Here is a 23,207-nt window from a genome sequence, read left to right as displayed (position 1 = left end):
AAGATTGTTTTTGTTTTCCTTCTCCGTCTGAAACAAACAGTGAGCCTCTGAGTCTGAGCCCCCAAACCACTTCCACTGTCACATCAGAGCAAATCCAACAAATCGACAATCTCTTATTAAACTGTCTGTTAACCGTCATACAAGTCAATTTTGTACTGAAGTGATTTCGCCTTTATACGACAGGTCTGTGTGTCTCCACACGATCTCCACTGTGAGGCCGGAACAAATTGAGCAAATTGACCCACGGTCGCTTAACCGGCAAAAGCACTTCAATAGTTTGTCTGTTAAAAGAACTGTCAATGTCTGTTGTCATGTTGCTACTGGCAAGTTTCCACACTGCACAACTGTCGATGACTGCACACACGCGGACACACAAACACAAATTGGTAGAACACTGGAGGGCAGCTGTCATTGTGAATGACAGTCAGTACAAAAGAGTATTGACTGGTGGGGAAAAGAACACATTAATAGCAATTCAACCTCAAACACGTTTCAGCACTTCAGCCAGTAGGTGTGTCTGCCTCTGTGTCTGTGTCTATAAGTGCATTTCAGTTTGTCAATCAGCCCCAGTGTAAGAAAAACATACAAGGTGGGCCATACAGAGCGTGGAGGCAAGGTGAGAACAAGGGAGGGAGGTGGAGCAGAAGAATGAGCAAAAGAGACAGAATCACAGAGAGATAACATGAACGACCAGAAGGCGCTCAGTGGAGCGGAATCCGCCAACACAAAACGCAGAGCTATAGCCCCTGGACTGGTTTGTGTTTCCTGTCATTTGTCTTCCGGGCTTGACTTCTAGACACAACAGCATGTGAGGGCGGCGGTGTTAAGCCCGCCGCCAGCCTGGAATGCATACAGTAAAAGTTTCCCACCAGTATGCATGAAGCATGGCAGCTATGGCTACGAGAAAAGAAGAATCTAGTGCTCAGTGGTGATCATTAGATATAAGTAGTTACCTGTCAACATTATGGAGATATGTGGCACCTCCTACGGTTTGTGAGTGCAACACCACTGTCGTAAATACAAATGCTATGTTTTGAAAACTTGTATCTTGAAGTAAACATGTATGTGACGCTGTGATCCAACCCGCTCAATGAGCAGATGTTTAATTCACTCCATCACAAGACACTGTAGCATATATACAATTAAAAAGACGTTTTTTTTAGTAACATAATGTTTCTTTACATTGCTGTATAAATGTGGTTGTAATCTGTTACAGTTACTGATCAATAGGTTGGTGATTAAAAAACAGTTACATCCCCATTTATTATTTTAGGGAGAATAATTTATCCAGGAATCGAGGCAACAAGGCTTCATGTTTCATAATTTGTATATGTGACTCGACTGGATGGTGACAAATGCTGTTTTTAACAAGAACAGTAACACGTCCAGCCTGCTTTGGGTCAAAAACCAAGCCAGTATTCAAAACCAAAATGATGCTTTCCTAACCCTTAAAAACTTTTTTTGTGTGCAAAAGTAACCTAATGTGAGAAAATGTAACTTAAAGAAATGTGGAGTTGCAACATATCCAAGGTTTGCAGAAACGTACAGCTCCAACATTCATCTCGTGACCGGGAAAGATTCAAAGCTAGTAAGAGGTAATAGAGTACATAGTCGTAAATAACCTTCCCAACACTGATGCTAACTAAATCCTGTATTCACCTTCTAATCACACTCAATAAGAACCAGAGCTGACAGAGCTCCAAACTATATCCAGATCTTCTGGGACAGCATGCTATGATCAGAGAAATGGGATATAACATAAACATATTCAAAGTGTAAAGGTAAAGCTTGAGTATAAAGTAGAGAGATGGATGCAAAGACAGAAGTAATGAGTGACAGAGAGTTTTCCTAAAGGACCAGAGGTCCAATATGGCTACCACATAACCATAAAGTCTCCAGTTTGGATCCAGCTTGGTGCCTATTTCCCATCTGCCCCTCTGTTCCGGTCACACTCTGGTAAGTCCTCTAAAAATTCTTTAGGACAGACTGAATGAGACAGAGAATAAAACTAAATTAGAAACCGAGCCCAGTGTCCCAGTGACACCAAATATGTACTGATGTGTTACAAACTTCAGGCACTTTCTGTCCTCTCTCAAAAAAGCTGCTTTGAAATAAATTCAACAAGAACACAGCGAGGTGAGCCGAGGCAGAGAGTAAACAGAGGGAAACAATGTTTGAGGAAGAAAAGGAAGGAGTAAAACAAAAGCTGTGGAGCGACAGAGAAAGAAATACTGAGACACAGAGCTGTAATGAACGTCCAGGTCTAGAGACACACGGCACAAGCTTGCATGAGAACACAATGATATGAGGGGGATTCCAGAGAGAGATTTCATTTGATATACAAACTAATTATCTGTTTGATCATCGTTCAGTGTCCTTCCATTCGGTATCACCGTTCTCGATTTGCCACTGCCAATAAAGAAGTCTGAATCGGAAACGGAAATTGAGATCGGGAGAGTTGTTCCATCTCACACTGAAGGTAGTGTGTATTCTGTTTTATTAAATGCTTTGGTAAAAATACGGTGTGGCGACAAAAGGCACATTGAAACAAAAAGAGAGAGAGAAAGTGAGATGGTGAGAAAGTCGAACTGAAAGAGAAAATGAAGACTGGGAATATACGAAAAAGAGAAAGAGCGAGCCGGCGCCGAACTGAGGCTAAACAAGAGGGAAACAAGGGAGAGAACGACAAGAGAGCAAAAAGAAAGGGTGATAACAAGTGATGCAGATGGATGTTTGTGCAAAACGGGTACCTCAGAGGCTGGAGGTGATCTGTGTGTGTGTGTGAGTTAGTGCAGCGAGGCGGTGGGCTGCTCGCGGACCCCTCGTCGCTCCATTAGCGGACTGAAATGAAAAGCACTGACAGCCGGGCGCCTCACTCCGACTAGGCCTGCAGGCTGCAGTGGTGAAGTGTGAACGTGTGACTGTGTGATGTGTGCGCAAGTGTGAGAGAGAAAAAAAATGACGCGGGACATACGAGGTTGAGGGCAGACGAAAAGAAAGACATACATAAAGAAAACAAAAACATCCAAGGTGAGATAGAAAGATGGCTCTATTCAGCTGATGTGGGTTTTATGTTCGCTGGCTACACATGGGAGAGTGCAGTGGATTCAAAATTCCAGTTTTTAGTTGAGTGATGTCACTCAGGCTACACCTGGACGAACGTATAACCAATCAGAGCCCGCCGATTTGTAGTAGAACTAGATACCGTGCACAAAGATGGGATGAGAAACGCTCACCTGGCAAATGCACCTGTAGTTTCTAGCCTCGGGATTAACTTTCTGGTCATGCAGCACGCCAAATATGCACAGTGGAGTTTCTCCCACTGACCCTGCCTGCTCTGGGAAGGTTTCAAAAATATAAAACATCCATGGATAAAAAATTCATAACTGTTTGCAGTTTAAAGTGCACTGTCTAAAGTTTTACAGATGTCTTTTTTTTTTATCATCTATGTGTAAAAATGCTTGGTGAACCACAGGAGAACTTTGTGCTGTAATACCGCGAGCGGCCACTAGGCAAAATCTGGAAGCGAGGCTGAGCGCGGTCGTCATATCCACATCTAAACAGCAGATTCATCATCAGGGCGGCGAAACATGTGACATGTGGTTTGTCTAATCTTGAAAGGTGATGCTTTTTTTGTCAGTCATCGAATAAATCAGTATCATTTGTCCCGTTACAAAGCAGCTTCCAGCGAAATCTGTCATAATGAGAGGGGAACGGGCGCGCAGGTGGTCGAGTGGTTAGAGCGCGTGCCATGTAAGCAACTGACCCCGGTTCGATTCCGGCCGGAGGTCCTTTGCTGCATGTCACATCCCCCTCTCTCCCTCTTTCCTATCTGTCTACTGCTTAATAAAGGTGTCTATGCCAGAAAAAATCTTTAAAAAAAAAAAGAATGAGAGGGGAACCCGACACATCTTGTTGGGGAATTAAAACGTGGTTGCATGGAAAAATGAAGGTGATGTCATGCATAGTCAGATATCATTTAGCCTGATGATGGACAGTGTGTTTTGTGGTTTCTGAGGACAGTGATGGTTATACAGGCATAAACAGGGGCAGGAGGTCAGATAGTATGAATGGTCAGATAATATGAACTGAATGAATGGATGCTGAATGGATGCTGCGGAGTGTTTGAATGGCATCCCGACGCGCCCATCTGGCCGAAAATGAGTAACTCAAGACGGTAACTGCTCCGGAGCTTAAATGAAGTCGTGAACATTAACACACTCCTCTTCTCTATTATTATTTTTTGGTTGTTGCCAGTTGTTTTTCTTCTCTACTTTTCTAGGCTCTCGACTCCCCTGGCACAACACAGACACACAACTAAACGCCACTCAGATTGAGGAACTTGGGAGAAAACCTTTAGCCAACAGAAGACAGCGGGCTTAAATGCAAAAAAAGCCCTCGACAGAGCAGCAGCCTCGTCTTGGTCTCCCCGGGCTTGAAGGTTCGCCCGGCTGCCTGAATAAAACATGTTAAATCAATAGCTATTCATACAGACTGGGACTGAGAGGCTAGAACAATAAAATATCATCTATTTCATCTACGCTGCAGTTTTGGTTTGCACATCGATGGCTGTTATTTTATAAGTCATGAATGGCTCTCTATATTTTTATGAGCTTTACGATCTCTCTCTCTCTCTCTCTCTCTCTCCCTCTCCCTGGCTTCGCCCTCGTCTCACCCGCTCGCTCTTTCTACATTACGTGATAGACTCTCTTTCTCTGTTTTATCACTCGTTTCACTGAGGCAAGTATTTTCTGTGCACCCTCCTCGATTTCTTCACAGTTTCCCCTCCATCTCTTCCTCTCTCTGAACACCTGCTCTACTCACCCGTTACCTCTCTTTCTTTTTCCAAAAGAGGAGTTTTGGGTCATAAACCTCAGGTGGACTCTCATTTTGCATCACCCCCCACCTTCCCACCCTTCCCTCTCCCCTCTATAGTTGATGTACTTGGAATCGGTAGAGCCATAAAGCTCAGGTTGTTTTATTGGCCAATGAAAAGGCAGGCACGCGGCGGGGCAGTGCATCTTGGGTAATAGAGTGTGCGTCTGCGGGGGATAACTCACCGGAGGGCACGGTGCATGTGAGTATGTATGCGAGATTGAATTAGCAACTAGGATGGAAAAAGTGCGAGGGGTAAAACTGAGGATAAAAGTAGAAAAGGGAGGAGAAGACCAAGAGAAAGTAGAGAGAGGGATGGACAGAAGGCATAACTGATGCCAGGACACAACACCTTTTATAATCAGGTTTATTGGTTGTAACTGGCAGCTTTATTAATGGTTAATGAATGAATCACAAATGTTTTCTGGTACCTTATGTTTTTATTTTTTGTTTTTTTTTTCCAGCCAAGTTGCCAGAATACAGTTTTTTAATGTTTAAGCTGAGCGATGAGTCAGCCAAGCCGCTGACAACACTTCAAAACAGTATTTCAACATGTGCAAGCGTGACACAACTGGATATTTTTTTTTAAGAAGACCTCTGGACAATTCACAGATTTGTTTCTGATACCAAAGAACTGATATTTTTGATGAGAAACTCCATTTATAAACAGCTTTAACAACGTGCGTGTCAAAAACCGTGATGCACAATTGCAAAAACCTTCATTAATGAGTTTTAACATTTCTAATTCTTTTCCTATTGGGCCTTTCTGGAAAGACGAAGGAAGTAAAAAGCTCCTTTATTGGCAGAAGTTACCTTATTTGAAAGCAATGCTTGATATATTTTACTTTGCTGGTGTTCCTGGCTGTTATTGTGTATTGTGTTATTGTGTATTTGCACATACTGCTGTGTGTTTGTCCACACAGGAGATTGATGCTGGTGAGTATTAGAAGCTGTACCTTTTACCTCGCAGCCCTCTTCATCAAACACACCACTGCTGCAGTGTGTGTGTGTGTGTGTAGGTGTGTGTGTGTGTGTGTGTGTGTGTGTGTGTGTGTGTGTGCCCTGCTGGGCCGCAGCTCCAGCCAGGTTTTATGGAAATAAACAATGTTTACGAGGCGCCGTCGTGGGATCGCTGCTTTAGAAATGCTATTTCAATTCAGTTTTGTCATTTTCCATTTTTTATCCTCTGTGCTCCCGTTTGTTTTATTAGAAATATCCAGTAGCTTCATTCCTTCCTATATCTGTGCTGCTGTTCTCTGTCGGGTTGCATTAAGTAGGAGCTATGTGAGGTGTTTGTTCTTTCTGCTTTAGTTTCCTACCATCCACTTGAGGGGAGTTTCAATTTGTTTACTCCCTCTCTACTTTTTAAGCATTTAGTAGAAAGTCTAATCGGAAGCAGTTTAAAAGAACAAAGTTGGTTTCATTTATAGCCTGTTACTCTCTGTTGTCCAGGGACTGTGACTATAAGACATTATCCATTTCATCTGCACTGCAGTTTTCCATATCACTAATGTTTCCTAACTGAGACTTTTATAGGCAGCACGCTCGTTTTTTTGCTGTTTGTGTTCATTCTTCTCCGTCTCACTGTGGGCCTTTGTTTCCTTTGCTCCGCTCTATACCGCGGATCCATTGATTGGAGTGGAAATGTGAGATTTTAACTTGCAGGACCTCTCCCGTGCATCTTTTAGGCTGGCTTGTTAAAATATGTTCATTAGATGAAAGTAATTTTCTTTAAATGTGTTTTGTCATTCTGAACGCTTCCTCTTGTGCGATGCCAATATACATATACGAGACTTGAGGCGACATTAACGGCAATAAAACCAGCTCGTTACTCCTGCATTTCACGAAAGACAGAAAACAGCCAATGTAGGCGCTTCATTTCCTGAGCTGAAGCTCTAATACCATGTACGACTGCCTGATGATCTGCCAGCGAGGCTGGAGGATTATAGGCCATGTTCTGGTTCATAAAGGGGTCAACAGGCTCACACTGCAGTCAGGGAACAGGCCCATCTTCTGTTGTTCTTCTTTAAATATGTATAAACTGGTGCAGTGTTTTCCTTCCCTCTTTTCTGACCTTATAAAGATGATGTTATGATAATCAGCTGTATGACAAGTCTTTGTGCTCAAATGTCTGCTAGTTGCCAATGCAGCAACTGTGCTGATGCCAACATAAGCTGCAGTCTAAGATATTGAATACAACACGTGTCGTTCCCCATCTCCCATCCTGCCTCTGGATGTGTCTGGAGGTTTGCTGAAGCCATGAATAACCAAGAAGAGGAAACGCTGCCATCGCAAATCCACTTTCAAACTGTTTTGTGACACTTCCTGTCCTGCTTATTAGACACTGCTGAAAAAAGCGAAGATATGCAGAATATACCGCTTTTCTGAAATTCCGAAACACAAAGTGAAACAACATTGCCTTTCCCAGGATGTTGACATCTCCTTCCTTCTGTCCTCAAAACCTCTCTACTAGCTGTGTCAAGGCCCAATAATCACAACATATAATCCTTTCAATGTCTTTTCACCTTGACGTGTGAAATCCTGCCTTCAGCAAAAGGGTAGCTTCCTGAGAACACCTTCTCATACTTACAAAATATAAAAACCAGCGTTAAACTTTCCTCTTTTCTTCTGCTCTACTCACTTTGTGTCCTGGCACCTCCTGCCTTGCCCTGTAACATAGTAAGCACCTATTGTTTTAAGTTACAGCATCTCTGTTTTTAGAAAGTTTCCATTTGGGACGGACTGTTCTCCTGCTTCCCGGCTTTAAAATGTCAAGACGTTCTGGGTCACTACAAATAGAAAGGCGAAGACATTCACACAACTGCAAAAATGCTCACCAAGACACGTGCAAACACACACAAAGACACGCCGGTCCAGAAATGCGTGGCCGTGCAGATGCACACGTGAATACTCATGCATATATACATAAAAAACAGAAATGGAAATGAGATCTTTGGATCTTTCTTCAACCCAGTTTTCTATTGTTCCCAACTAGATAAGCTAACTGGAAATAAATAACAACAGACAATAGTCCGATAATATTTGGTGGCTGCGCCGCCTCTATTGTTCTCGCCGACTCTCGATAAGCAACACGAATGAGAGAAGAAACAGACAGAGGGACGGAGCTAGCTGAGGAGGAAATAGCATGATAAAATTTCCAGGCCACAGTATTGTTCTCGCTGAGATAAATAGACACAGGAGAGAGATGGAAAAGCAAAAAAGACAGAAAGACAGATGAGCTGTAGACCAACAATAATCTAGCTTCATAAATAGCCAAGCTGGTAATCACAAACAAAGGGCCTCAATCGCTTAATCAGGCTGTTTGCTCAGCAGTTGAGGGGCTGATGAGAGCGACCAGTTCTGGGAACATTCAAATTCAACAAATGACAGGACCTTACATTGTGCTATGACACAGACCAAAGTTCACACCACAAAACACCACCAACTCCACCACAAAAGTATCAAAGAGTAAAACTAGGTTCGCCCTGACACAGACGGAGCATTAAAATCACACAGGAAAATCAGCCGGTGGTGACAGTTTGACGTGAAACGGCCTGAATCCGCATCCAAGTGACGCTTGTTTGACAGCCGCACAGCAACTTCCTGCCAGCCGAGCTGAGACGAGTGACAGAAAGAGCACTCTCCCCCTAGATGCTAATATAGGCCACACATGCATCTTCTGCCCTCACTCCTGCTTTAAAAATCATTTGCTGACAAGCTATTCACCGCAGATTGGCAGTGATTTACGAGTGCGCTGTGAAATGTGTTTTGTATGTTGCGGATCTGTCACTTTCCACCTATCAGCAGGAAACATGGGACACCATCAATAGACACAATCCTCAGTTTGTGTTCATCTGTTCCTTCCTCTCTGGATTTTAAAGTCTTGCGGTTCTATCTTTAGATTTAACTGTCGAAATCTTTATCTGACGCGATATACATGACAATGTGTGATGAAAGACAACTAAACTCAAAACATCTGCCTAAAACAACTGAATAGGTGTTTGCCAGATACACTAAAAATCAACGTTCATCGTAAGGTCCCAGTATGTTGGATTTAAGCAACAAAACCTCTTGGTTGGGTTTAGGATAAGATCCTGGTTTGGTGTGCATAGCTGGAGGCCTTGCAAGATGGATTCTCGGCTTATGTGACCTTGTGTGATTCCAGCTGCCTGGAAATGAAAAGCTATTCCTAGACTGTAACCTTATAACGGGTCAAAAGTCAGCGCAGAGTTCCTGCAACAGTGGTGTTAGAAATATAATTGGATAGGAGCTCTAATTTGATATTTAATTTAACATTAAACACTTCCCTCTCGCCAAAGGGACGAGTAAAGTGGAAACCCAATAGAAAAATATATTAAAAACGGGGTCATCAGAAGCAAACCCTGCCTTACAACTGGGACAATAAAGGAGAGAAACAAACAGATAAACACGGCAGAGGTAAGCCCGGCCGCAGCACCGAGGTAATAAGGGAGAAATGAAAATATTAGAAATTGAAGATCTGACGGTACGGATGTCGGGGGAGGCGTAACCGCCTGCTGGAAAGATGGTTTGTAGTTTTTGGCCTGCGGGGCTCTCAGGGGACAGGTGATTGGCTAGAGAGATCGGAGCAAGGCCCTGATTGGCTGCAGGGCAGGAAGTTATAGCGCTTGAGAGATTAGACCCCTGTGCTAAATCCTGAGTGCGTGTGTGTTTGTGTGGAAGAGAAACAGTGGGCAGGGGTGGGGGTCTTGATGGATAATCCTCTCTGACTATTACCCCCTCGTGTGTGTGTGTGTGTGTGTGTGTGTGTGTGTGTGTGTTTCTAGGTGTATAATCCTCTTCTCTGTGACTGGCAGACAGACTTGCTTGAGACATGAACTCATGTGTAGGATTTAAATGTATTTTGTGACTGAGTTTTGTTTACAGATTTAGAAGAAACGACACTAACACTTTACTATAACCATCGTTAATTAACAGGAAAAGCTAAATGAACTGTTGACATCTTGACAAAGAATTACACAGTTATGATAATAGACATACTGTATACTGCCACAACTGAAACTTTGATATATTTAGATCAGAAACCTCTAATGGAAGAAGCAAATCTAACAACCTGAAACTCTACACTTGGCCAATAAATATTCAAGATACACAAAGGAAAGGCAGCATTACCATACACAGACGCACACAGACACACACAGGTGTAAGTGATACTAGGCCGTTCCCCCGCAGGCCAGACAGGCAGTGTGACGGAGTAAACGGGGTCAGCAGCTCAAGGACTTAAAAAGCCACGCTAAATATAGTCCATTATTGACAGAAATGAAAAACAATACAGAGGAAGAGAGGAACGAGATGTTGAAGAAACAGAAGGCCGAAGAAGATGGAGATTACTTTTCCCTCTTATTCTGTCTTTATTTCAGTCTGGAGGTTTTAAAAGTAATTTCTAATCCATACACTTAGACAAAGACCTGATCAGTATTTGTTATTTATCTACTCCTTTGCTTCTTTATTTATTCCGTTCTTTTATCTCTTTCAGATCTTGTTGAAACAGAAGGCAGCAGGGAAGCCTCTCCGCATGTGTGTGTGTTGTTGAAGAGCAGATGAAAAGACGCATACGGTCCAAACACACACACACACACTACTGCGGGGCACTGCGGAGATCTCGTCTTGCCCGTCTTCATCAGCAGTCTGAGTGTGTGTTAGCGTGCGTGTCTCAGACTCAAAGTGAACTTCCAGTAAGAAACGGTGTTAAGCTTCGAGTCTGGCACGAGTCGCGAGCCGAGGTCAAATCCGCAAACAAGCTACTCGTCGGTAAACAGTTGTGACGGCAGAGCACTCGTCTTTGTTAACGGCTCATTCTGTGCTCCGCATGTAAACAAAGGGGGTTGACTGAGGCAACATGAATGTAATCTCCAAAAACCGATTGGCAGCCTAATAACACCCGTCAACCACTTAATTAGGTTTATTCATGTTTAGTCCTGCAAAAGGTTTCCTTACACTAGTAAAAAGGGTCATTAATCAGTGAAATGAATGACTCTCAGTTAACAAACCAAAAATGCTTCAATTCACACTTAACTGTTTTTTTTTAAATTTTCAATAAATCAGAGAAAATTTTTCAAATAGGCCATTTATGGTTCTGTTATTGCAACATCAGTGAATATCTGGAGTTCTTTCAGCTATAATACTGTTTTCTTACAGATTATTTCATATGCTAACATCTTAAATTCTGAGTATTTTGAGGTCGACCCTGTTCTCTCCGAAAACACTGATTTCCCTAAGTTATACTTTCAAATGCTCAGAGTGTGCATAGAAATGCAATGACCTCTGTCCTGCCGACTTCCAAGTAGTCGCACGCCCTGCTGGATTTTCTGAGGCGTCTTTAACTTCTTGTTTTTCACTGAGGCGAGCCGCGGTGCTGCCATCGCTCAGTAAACAGTAAACAGAATCGATAGCGGGATCACCTCAGGCGACTGCTGCTCTCCTAATGAGAATCAATCATTCCTTTGTTCAGAAACCAGTGATAAGGGAAGAGAATGTAACAACTATATGTCTGCAGTTTCTACAGAAACCAACAGCTTGGAACAGAGTAACTCACTGAAATAAATGCCAGACTGGTTGCCAGTATTGATTTTTGTGATTGATTAAAGGCCCTACTTGAGAGGAGAGGAATTGGAGAGTCAAGTTATTCACACACAACACCAGACCAGAATAACTACATACTGTACTAGTAGCCTATTGCTTTAGTGTGTTGGATTAAAGAGCTCAAAGGTTTGTCAGTAAAACATTCCTATATGTTTATCCCCAGTCACGAGGCTTGTCCTCAGAGATTGTTCATCAGTGCGTTGTTATTACGAAATAAAACTTGTTTGTTAAGGTCAGAGGAAGATCAGCTTTATGTTGACTTTGCCTTACTTGACATTGCGCGTCCTACGATGTGGCTTGTGCACAAAATTAGACAGTGAGTTACAAACGATCTAACCGTCATTGCCTTCCTTTGATGTTGGTATTGATTATAGTAATACGATCAGTAGAGGGCGCCACCGTGCCGCTCAGAGGTCTCGCATGGACCTCCGCATTTCTTTTGCCACCGTCCCGACTCACAGTTGGTTCCCGTCCAATCTCCTCTCGGCTAATCTGTAGCAACTGTCTCGTCTAGCACTATAACCAACTCACATAACCTCTGCCCAAAAAGTTCCGCCATTTTTAAGGCTTCTTCCTCCTGTCCCGTGGCCGTGTCTTGCGTGAACTCTTGGCTACACCGCTACACTTTGTAAGTACAGGAAACTTCAGACAAGGGTCAGGAAACACAGCATCACCAGATTAGAATAATGAAATGCATGGTTTTTACTGTGATCTTCCTAAATTGGCATGGCAAATTTAATTGGCACTTAATCTGATCACTATGTCATTCTTTGATGTCAATTTAGTAGACCTTTCCGTCAGCCATCGCACAACTGCTGATAAATTAGTCCATCCAATCCAATCCTCCGTTTTGGGTGGTGACTGCCAATCAGGTTGAGAACGTGTCGTGTTGTGAACCTGTAATCCCAAATAATGAACCTGACTGGTGAATCTTTGATGACCCGGACATCATGGCAATTTGACAAATGAGTTACTTTTCTAGCTCAGAGTAGATTAGCTCAAATTTGATGCAGGATTTTCACCGTGATCTTCTTAAAGCGGCATGTTGCAGTTTAATTGGCATCCAAGCTGGTCAGTAAACTATTAGCTGGGATTAAGCCGTAGGAATGTACAATATTAGGTTTAAAGATGTTTGTGTTTTAAACAGAAAGCGTGGTCAGCAGTTTGTCTTTTTTTGCACCATTTTTGTTTTTTCTGGTGATATATTCATGATGTGCATGTTTTATACACCACCCCGGCTGTTTCATAGCTTCAAAAAATAAACCTAACTGGATGTTTAACTGACAGCTTCTACTGTAATTGGTTTAAACGACTATGTTCTCTCTCTTGTAGGACTCCCTGCAACTTCAGCTGCCCTCTGTGGCCCCTCAGATAACACACACATATTGGCAGTTACTGAACAGATAGAAGACAACCACTCAAACACACATTCGCGCACGCACAGATCATGACCTTGTCAATCCCATCTTTGATTGCCTCATCAGCCTATCCATGCGTTACGGGTCCTCTCTGTTTGCTAGCTTGCCTCCCTGCTGGGCTCTGTGGAGTTATTCCTGAGCCCCCGCTAGCTCAACAGATGCTGGTGCTATCATTGATTAGAAAAAAGCAGCGAAGCAAATCTTGAGATCACAGCTTTGCTGATTTGGTTTGACCGGCCTACAAGTTGGCGATTTTCATGTGACGACGCAATCTTGAGAGCACCACGTTGCTTTCTGTGAGAGGTTCTAATTATTTTGTCAAATACTTTTTTTATATGAGCTTTGGGCCACATGCACTCTCTACCTACATTCCAATACTCTTCTACATCAAATGATTCACAAAAATCGTACTTATACTGTACTTAATTAGATCAGACGTCCACTGCCCGGCACCTGTGCCAGACATCAAGCAGGATTCCTGTCCTCCGTTTGTCAAAGCAGAATTTTTTCTTAGTCTACTTGTGACACCCGCTGTCAGTTTAACCTTCAGTCCAGGCTCAGGTGCTGATCAGCAGAGCGCTCTTCCTATCCTCAATGTCAAATGTGAAGCAAATTCTCTGTGTTGAAGTTCGAGAGTTGGCAGTTCTCTGAAGAATGACCTACTCAGTGTGATGAGTCAGATCTCTTCCACTCATGCAGGATGGACAGAAGACTATGTTTGGGTCTTCTCTCCATGCCACATGTATTAAAAAAAGATCTGAATCCCTCCGAGTATGGGAGCCTTAACCTTTAAAAAGGAGAATTTCCATTACAGGAGCTGCTGTCATTTCAGCCCGCTCACAGTTTGTAACTCACTTGACCAGCCAACTTTGCTCAACAGCGACTGGTGATTTCAGAACATCCATGTTTGACAATCTGAGTCGCAGGCGACACCATCAGCTGGCTTAAGTCGAGCTGAGACGGGCCAATTTAAACTGATCAACTTTTCCCTGAAACGTTCTAAGTAAGCTTCATTTGGTTGCAAATCTGATCCGAACTGGGCTTAAAGTTTAGGTCCAAAATGAGAAATTACAACATGTTGCAGTGCTTTATGAATCCGAATCATACTGAGTGGATTGTCTACATCTTAGAGACAATAATCAGTACATATCATGCCTATGATTTTGTGACTGCAATGGGTTTGTTCTTGTTTTTCTGTTTTTGTTTTTTTTATGTCACAAGAACAGAAATAATAGAACTGCTGAAGAGGTGGATCAAACAGAACAAATATGGTCTTTTAAACCCACTATTCTTTCCCCGGACATCCACGAAAAGTACAGTAATTATTTTCTTCGTCAAGATTTTTTGCTCTCCAAATGATCATGTTTCCCTCTCATCTCACTCTCCTCCACCCCCCCAACACTTCCTCCCTCTATCACATTCTCCCCAGACATCATCTATCCCCACTCAGATGAATAGGACAAGAGGGAGCGAGCAATGGGGCCTTGATCCCTTTAGATCTCACCCAGATGTTTCCTTTAATCCTGTAATTAGCTGCAATTATAGTAATGGATGCAGGAGATGAAGTGATCATATTTGCACACGGAATTAATTCATGTAATCGCGCCCATATGATGAATCCTGGCTCTTTCAGACACATTTCCACTTGCTCACACGGTCTGTTTTATCTCCTCCCGCAGTTCTCGCTTTCGTTCTTCTTATTCTCCTTATCTCTTCGCACAATTCTCCACCTCCACCCACCTATCCCACCCTCCCACCTCGCTTTCCCCTCCTTCTCATTGTCCTAGATGTAATTCATCTGGTTTCTATCCTGAAAAGCGAGGGAAACAGATAGGAGGAAAAAAAAAAAGATAACACAAGAGACAACAGAGCAGGATGGGACACAACAAGAGCCCCTTTAGATGTTGCAGATGATGCCTTTAATCCTGTCAATAGCTGCAATTATAGTAATTATCTCTAATAGCAGTGCATTGTGCTGAGGCTCTGATATGTTTAACAGATGATGCCGAGTCGTGCCGCCTCCGCCGGGCAGAGAGGGCAGGGAGCTTAGATTCACAATAATGAAACCGACACAAAACAAGGTGGAATTGATGATGGTCCCAAGAGGTTTATAGACTGCGAAGAGTGTTTTTCAAGCTCTGGGTGGAGGTCTAATGGAGGTCTCAGAGAGGGAACCTGAGTGGTCTTTGTATTGCACGGAAAGAGCGGAAGGAACTGAAGACTGATGTGAGGAGGTATGAAGGGCTCAAGAGAAAATATAACCAAGTAAAATCAGCGGTGGATGCTGTGAAAACTAAAAGTTACATTTAATATGCTCGAGTTACAAGACAATGATGAAATCTGTGAGACATTTTACAAAGAGGAGCATTCGAAAATATCGACAATGGTGTAAATAATTATAACAGAAACTTTACAAACATGTTGATGTTGTTAAGTCTTGTGCCTTTGATACGGTTTAACACCATGTTCTTAAAATGTTTCGATATCTGCATCAGATCATTTTGAAAGTATTATAGCTATAAAAAAAGATTCTTCATTTTTGCATCGATCTCATTATTAGAAATGTTTCATTTCAGTTCAGTGGCTTTTTATGTTCTGTTTCTGTGAGAAGGTTGTTTACTAAAGGAAAAAAAAAATCTTTCAAAAAAATGTGTGTGCCTTCTTTTTGTGCTGTGGTATCCAAAGAAGTGTCAGTATTGTTATTTTTTTATACTCCCATCGACATTAAAAATTCTGGTATCATGACAACCTCAATAACAGTTGACAAAAAACATGGCAGTGTTCTTGCATTGTAATTTAGATTCAAAAAGTTTGCGAAACACGTGGTGTTATTTCTTCATCTATTTGATTCAGAAACAGTAATTCACTGTATCAGAAGGAACAATAAAAAGATGTCATCGTCATTCGTAGAGTCTTTAGAGACTTTAGACACTTTAGAGCTTGCCCACGTGATATTACTGCTTACATACACAAAATAAAATGTTACAAGGAATTGGCCCCATGCAGGAAATGTTTCTGACCATTACAGATAAAGAAATGTATATGTAAAAGGGGCTTTGTATGCAGAGAGAGAAGCACGTCACAGCATGAAGAAGCTCTATGAACTTAGGTTAAGTTTCGCAATTGAAAGAAGGACTTTCAAACTAATTCCTACCCATTGCACATGAGTATAGTAAATAGAATATATACTACATAAATACATATCGAAGAACAAAGTCGACTTACCTACTCCCTGGTTCCCACATTCTCCCTCTCAAACACAAAAACTGAAGAACACACTTTGTCGCTGACTCCTTCACCGACTCCTTTCACACACTTTCCATCACTTGCAAACTCACTTTCTCACACACTTACTCGAAAACTCATCAACTTATTCAAGAACGCGCATTCCTTTTGTTGGTGCTTCACTCTCTTTCGAGCACACGCACACACTCACGCACGCACTAATAGCCCTGCCAGGTCTTGGTGTGAGGTAGCTCCTTGATGCAGTGATATAAGAGGCAGACAGGAGACAGAGAACAGGTCAATAATTCATTAGATAGAGGGCTCAAGTCAACTTCAACCCGAATAAACCATCTATGATCTCACACACACACACAGACACACACACACACACACACGCACATACGCACACACGCACAAAAGTGTACGCCCACGTCTCTCAATCTGTCTCTCTATCTCACTCACTCCCAAACATTGTCTCAAGGGCTGTCAGGGGAGAAGTCTCTCTTCCACTTTCTCATTTCCAAGCCCCTATTTTGCTCTTTCTCCTTCCACAAGAACTGAGGCTCACTTTTGACTTGCTGCTCGTATATAATTTTACTTGAGTGTTCACATCTATTCCTGGATACAACTCATATTTTATAACAAAATGACCTGACAGTGATGTATTAAATTACAAATGATAAGCGGCTCGATTTCGTCTGTACCTGAAGCTCCACGTACACATTAGATTGTCATCTTGCCATGGCAACGCTGAAGGAACTTAAGTATTGCCAATGGTATTTATACATGGCTGTTGAATAACTTTGAAACAGTGTGGGAAGAACCTGACTGACCATTTGTCTTCTCTCCTTCCTCTTCTTTCAGAATAGATTGTTTCCATTCTCTTTCCAACTCTCAATCGTCTTTAAGTACAATTCTTGAAAAAGTTGTAAAATATGCACTAATCAATAAAGTCCTCTTATAAAAGTACAATGATCTTTCTGCATCACGTCCCCAGTGTTGGCTGACAGAGGTCTAAGTGGCTTGTGGCTGCAGACAGAAGGACGGACAGATTGTTGAGTTTCTGCTGCTGTTGTGATAAAGCAGAAAGCTGCTGGAAGGCCAGCTAAGGTGAAATGAGAGATCCGGGATGAGAGATCAGCATAAAGCCTGGGATCAAACCTGCAACCCTCTGCTTCTCAAACTGTCACAACCCAGTAGGTTTAGTTCAAATTGATGTCCACCAGGCCCTCTACGATTTCTGTGTTCGGTCAAAGGTCATAAAGACACAAGAGTTGACACCGAATTGTGATTAAAATTGTCCAATTGATAAAAAGTTTTTACTCATTAATTTATTATATTTGTTTTCATGACTGAATAAACCTGATTTTCCTTTGAGAGCAGCTTGTTTTATTAAGAAAAAAATGAATGTCTCAGTTTGTATTATCGCGTCATTCATAGGGTATATATATAGTTTCTCCAAAACTACATAGTGCCCCTTTAAAATGGAGTTTTTAATGGTGATTTCTTGTCTTGGATTGCAGCCGATTGCACAGGTGTACCTGCTGCCCAGTCCTAAGCGAGAACTTTCACCATGACCAGATACAGTTGGCACAGAGTCTGATCATTGTTGGAAGTTGCTGACTGACCTCGTAAAGTGTGATGACTCCATTGGTCTCGTTGGGAGCTTTCCACTGCATGAAGATCTTCTCTTCATAGGGTGTATTCTGCAGAGACTCCATCGGCACGGAGCCAGGCACTGCCAAGACAAAGAGTAGAAAAAACATCAGAACGCCTTTTGACATTAACAAGTGCTTTCATATCAACTGTACAGTAGGATTTGAATGCAACAAAAGCTTTGGTAATTCAGAATAAAAAAACGGTTTGATGTCTGATAACGCACTTCGTTATGTCAAGCAGATTTTCACCCAAAAATAACTCAGTTGCACTTAGAGTTCAACAGTTTAGAGGTGAGTGGAAGCTGCAAAACCAGTAACTTTAGCAGCATCTAAGCATAAATGTGTCAATGACTTCATTATTTAACTGACCTCAGTTAAACATCTGACAGCAATAAAGTGAAAAATGTGACTAAATCCAACTCTCCAGAAAACTCCCCATTTTAGTTTCTCTCTTGCAACCATTAACGACATAATGAAATACAGCAAAGTACATCAATAAAGACACTGCTGACATATTGGAACACATACTTCATCCCACACTCCTAAAACGCCATAAAAATATTTCTTCTGATACAAATAAAGCAGCTTGCACGTAAAACTGAGCACAGATGGAAGCAAAATATTGAAAAAGAGAGTGCCAAGAAAAGTAAAAGAGAGGTAGGAGCAGAATGGAGGGAGATTATGCATATTAAATTTCATTTCAGCTTCTCGTCATTAAATTCTATTATTTAGGGTAGCAAAAAGTTTCAAATATCTTTGAACCAATTCAACAGATATATTAAGTTACCTGAAATCTAATTCTGGCCTTTTTCCCTGTGAGGCAGAATGAAACCCGCAGCTTGATCCAGGAAACTGACATTTACAAAAATTAAGTATGACATGGCATCCATTATACTCTTATATTCTTAAAAGCCTGAAGTTTCATATATATATATATATATATATATATAGATAAATATATATGGTTTTGCTGATGGAACCCAGCAAGAAATGCGGCTCAGAAATAGTCTTATTTTACATTTTTCTAAAATTATAAACATAGTTTCACTTCAGTTGTCCCTGTGTTCATAAATGGTTCAATTACATGAAAACGTTGTATATAATTTCTTTGGAATAAATGTAATTTCCTGGTAAATGCAGAGAGAAAAGCCGCCGGGATCATAATCAGCTTTTTGATGCCTCAGGACACACGTCAAAGTTTTGACTTTCAGGTGTTTCTGTAATATTGTGCAGCTCAGGTGTAATTTGTGACTATAAGCCAGTCTCATCCTTAGCTTAACCAGAGACAGACTGTAATGATGCCATGTGGAGATAAATCTTGAAGCAGCCTTGCACACGCTGAATAATGGAACAACTGCTGAGACAAAATGACAGCAGCCGCGGTCATTTCTTGGGCTGTGGGCACATTTCCTGACAAACTGCTGGGAGCCCCACATTTCAAATCAAACGCATTTGGATGGAATACTTCAAACTTAAAGTCTATTAGCTGACAAAGTCAATTACTAATTCAATGTCAACGGACCAACTGTCTCCCGTCAGAGGAAAACTTTCACCTGATGTCTCCATGATATCTAGTTTAGGGAGGCTCAGTGTAGTTTTCAAGTATTTGCAGGGAGACACGTTTTATCTGGTGTGCTGGGTCTTTAATCACAATACACTGCACTTGAAATGAAACAGTGACTTTGAGATTAAAGTGTCAACTGTGAGCTTTAATTTGAACCATGGAAGATAAGCACTGTAGCAATTGTAGTTTTTTGTAGTTCGTTTTAGGAAAAGGGTGTGAGTTTAGATTAGCTTGTATACTGACTGTATAAAACTGGAAGTCAGCACTGTACCCAACAGTCATGTTAAAATTCTCACTGTGCTGGGGTCAGTAAGAACAGAAAGTGTCACTGCCTAGTTACATAAAAACACTCTGCAGTTGTCCATGAGGACTTTACATTATGCTAACTCATGCTTCTTGCGTCCTCTCTCCTCCCGTGACCCAGAAATGGTTACCCCTCCTCCGCCCATCCCTGTTGCCTTTGTCCTTATTCAAACTGCCACCCCAAATCTGTTTTGGGCATTTCTGGATTGTATCCAGATTGATTTTAGGAAGTCTGCAGGCAGCGACAAAGAGCTAAACCACATTTGAACATGGATTTCTGCAGATGTATTTCAGGCTGGACACTCAGGCCCCTCATCAGATTTCATTGTCTTTTATGTCTGTCAAAGTGCCACACACAATGACAACATCGAGTCCAGAGACGCCGAAGTGCATCAGAGCGCTGATATATGTTGTTTGAGAAGAACTTGACGTGATTTTTTCCATTTCTCATGCTTCTGCGTTGGAAAGCCACGTCACCAGCATGCGTACAGTAGTTACTGACACCTATGTCATTTCTACAGCAACCCACGCAGAGTTGCCAGTATAGGCTGGCTATGTCTGGACACAAAAGTCCAACCTCAACACCTGCAAAAAATTGTAGGGACAACTGCCGTTTTGTCTGCAGTAATGAGATGCAGAAAATAATCATAAATGCACCTCAAGGAGAAGAGGAGCAGTGAGAGAAGACTGCTGGAGGAAACACAAGTGTCTCCCTGCTTCAGACACAAAGGCGAGACGCAAGTGAGGGAAGCTAGGAGACAGGTTAGCATGGATGCGTTTGCTTCTTAATATTTAGTGTTCAACATCCAAAAAACAACTCTACACTGGCAGGGAAAGTAAATCCTGTTATTCACACAGCAAGGGCCAGACAGGTTTACCAAAGCAGACGCTTGACTTATTATAGTCAAATCTACCTGGTAACAAGAGAGTGCATGTGTTTTTCCTGTGTGTGCTCTCAGGAAGAGACAGGCTTTCACACGTCTTTATGAAGGCATACAGACAGAAGAGGTGTCAGACACCTTGTCAGGGAGTGAAGCTGTCAAACACACCAAAAACGGTCACACACAGACACCTACGCAGACACATGCACACTGAGCACTACACTCGGGAACACAATAGCACTCGTGCACATACTGAGACACAAGTGCACACTCACTCACACACTGATGGGGTGTGAATTGTTCTAAATGTTAAGGAGAAGAAAAACAGACAGCGCCAGGAGGGACATCTAACCACAATGTGTTAAAATGTGTGCGAGCGTGCTTTGTGTGTGTCTGCATTTCCTGCCTCTTGTTTTCGTTCCTCACTTTTCCTCTTTTCATCATGGTTATTCGACCCTCGCACAAATATTTTCTACCTCGCTTTGATCTCTAACCTTTAATGTATTTTTCCATTGACTGCGCATAATGTGGGTGATGGAAGAAGTTAAGCTTATTCTGCTATTGCACTCACTGCAAGTCACCGAGGATGAGTGCCAAACGAAATGCCCGCAATGTAACACCGAGACGGGTCTGACATTGGCAGGAAGCTTTTATTGCTCATTATCTGATGTGCATCAACTGAAAAAAGCTTTTCAAAAACACCCTGAATATTCAGCCGTTACAGACACAAACTGAATCAAACAAAAAATAAAAAAAAAGATGAGCCACAGCCTTTCCTCTTACTCTTGAGTCATGGGTGCCATTATCTATCTCATGTCAGGATGTCAAGATGTTTTGAAGATGACCTCAAAGAACTCCTGTACCTATTCACTGTCAGTAGTAACAGTAGTAACAAACTTTACAATTCTTTATGTAGCACATGCTGTGTGAGAGTCTTCCTCTAAATTGCCAGTGCTGTCAACCTCACAAATGTCAAAATGCCATGATCTTCATCAAATATATCCAGTAGTTAGTTTTAAAGTTAAAGTGTTAAAGTTAAGTTTTAAACTGTTGTCACTGGCAGCCTTCTCGTCTCTGACTTCACCACCATCACCTCCAACCCAATATAAGAGTCAGGCTGTAAACTCTTAACGTGAAAGTGATATGACACATATTGTAGAAACGTTAATATGGTACAAACCCTATGAAATGGTGAACATACTGGTGGTTTGTAGAATTGTAACTGCCAAGAATTAAACTCGGACGAATCAAACTGATGACAGAACCAGTTCTGAAGAACATGACCCTTTTTTCCTGGATCCATTGATCCAATGCATCGTTTCCTTTTAGATTTTTTAGCTACTGTTGTTGACCACTCCTCCATCCATGCTAAATATCTCTATGACTCTTTGAATGCATTCTGCATTTAGAGGCATATTTAATGGCATGTGCACATATCAGCTGAGATCGGTTTAATGCAATTTGATTGTGTTTCGCCTACAGATGGCACAGAAATGCCAAAATGTATAAATAACTCAGTAGCTAATTCAGTCACTTACAGCACTGCAATTTTGCAATGAGAACTGCTGCATTGTTTTGACTATTCTGATTTCGGGTCATATTTGTTGTATTATGTTTTCAAACAACAGTAGTGACTCATTAGTAGCCTGGCAGCCGTGTGTTATGATAACAGTTTACTTGTCAGATATTCTTGTCAGAGTCAATTTGATTTGTGTGTTGATATCTAATACACTGAACTAAAGACATTGGGGACACACTAAAAAAATATTCTTGGACCAAAGAGTCAGGGGTCAAAACTCCCACATGAACCACTCTGAGTCACAAATATGGAGATGGACACACACACACATACACACACAAACACACACAAACACTAACACACACACAGTAGCAGACAGTCAAAGAAGAAGAAGAAGAAGAAGAAGAAGAAGAATATTTTGATTAGTAATTTTAAGGTGTTGATTAAGGCCCTAGCCTGTGGAGCATATCAAATTACCCGAACAAAGAAACGCAATTAGGTGCTGCCATTCTTATTCAACACCTTATCACTCAATTTTGTGTGTGTGTGTGTGTGTGTGCTTGTGTGTGGGTGTTCTCTCATCTTTTATGATGCACAATGTCTACCTGGATATCTTTGTGGTACCTTTGTGTGTGTGTGTGTGTTTCTTCTGTGGCCGTGCGTGTAAATGCATGTGCAAGCTCTCTATGACTCACCAAGTGCTCCCTGAGATTTGTGTGCTGCTTTCCATCCTGTGTGAGATGGTGTGCATCCTGACTCACAAAACCTACCTGTGTGTCAGCTCTGTGTGCCCGTCAGTGTGTGTGTGTGTGTCTCTGTGTATATGCACCTTGGGGGCTGAGACAGACGAAAACAAGCTTCATTGAAAAGATAACGGCAGCTGTAACACATTAATCATAACTTGATTACCTTCCACCATGCTGCACAATGAATGGCCTGCTTTATTAAGCCAGCGCTCTCTCTCTCTCTCTCTTTCCTGCATGTGTCTAAGCCCCCCCCCCCCTTTTCTATTCATATTTTTCTATCTCTTAACCTTGCAATCCTTAGTTAAATTCAAATTGTCTTTACTGGCATGAAATGAAATGAATCTCAGCGTTTCCATTCTGGCTTTCATTTCTTTGGCCCTCTCTATCGGCCCCAATC

General features: G+C 41.9%; 1 protein-coding gene across 14 annotated transcripts in view; it reads right to left on the bottom strand.

Annotated features, from left to right (window-relative positions):
- The window catches only part of ptprt (protein tyrosine phosphatase receptor type T), a 332,412-nt gene that overhangs the window by 150,786 nt on the left and 158,419 nt on the right, over window positions 1–23,207 (bottom strand). For all 14 annotated transcript variants that reach the window (XM_030420578.1, XM_030420575.1, XM_030420579.1 and 11 more), the window contains exon 11: window positions 17,768–17,877. In XM_030420578.1, coding sequence (XP_030276438.1) covers window positions 17,768–17,877 — 110 coding nt within the window. The remainder of the gene's footprint in view (window positions 1–17,767; window positions 17,878–23,207) is intronic.

Source organism: Sparus aurata, chromosome 6 (assembly GCF_900880675.1).
Source record: "Sparus aurata chromosome 6, fSpaAur1.1, whole genome shotgun sequence".
NCBI lineage: Eukaryota > Metazoa > Chordata > Actinopteri > Spariformes > Sparidae > Sparus > Sparus aurata.
The sequence above is the reverse complement of the archived record's forward strand: the minus strand, read 5'-3'. Positions and strand labels throughout refer to the sequence as shown.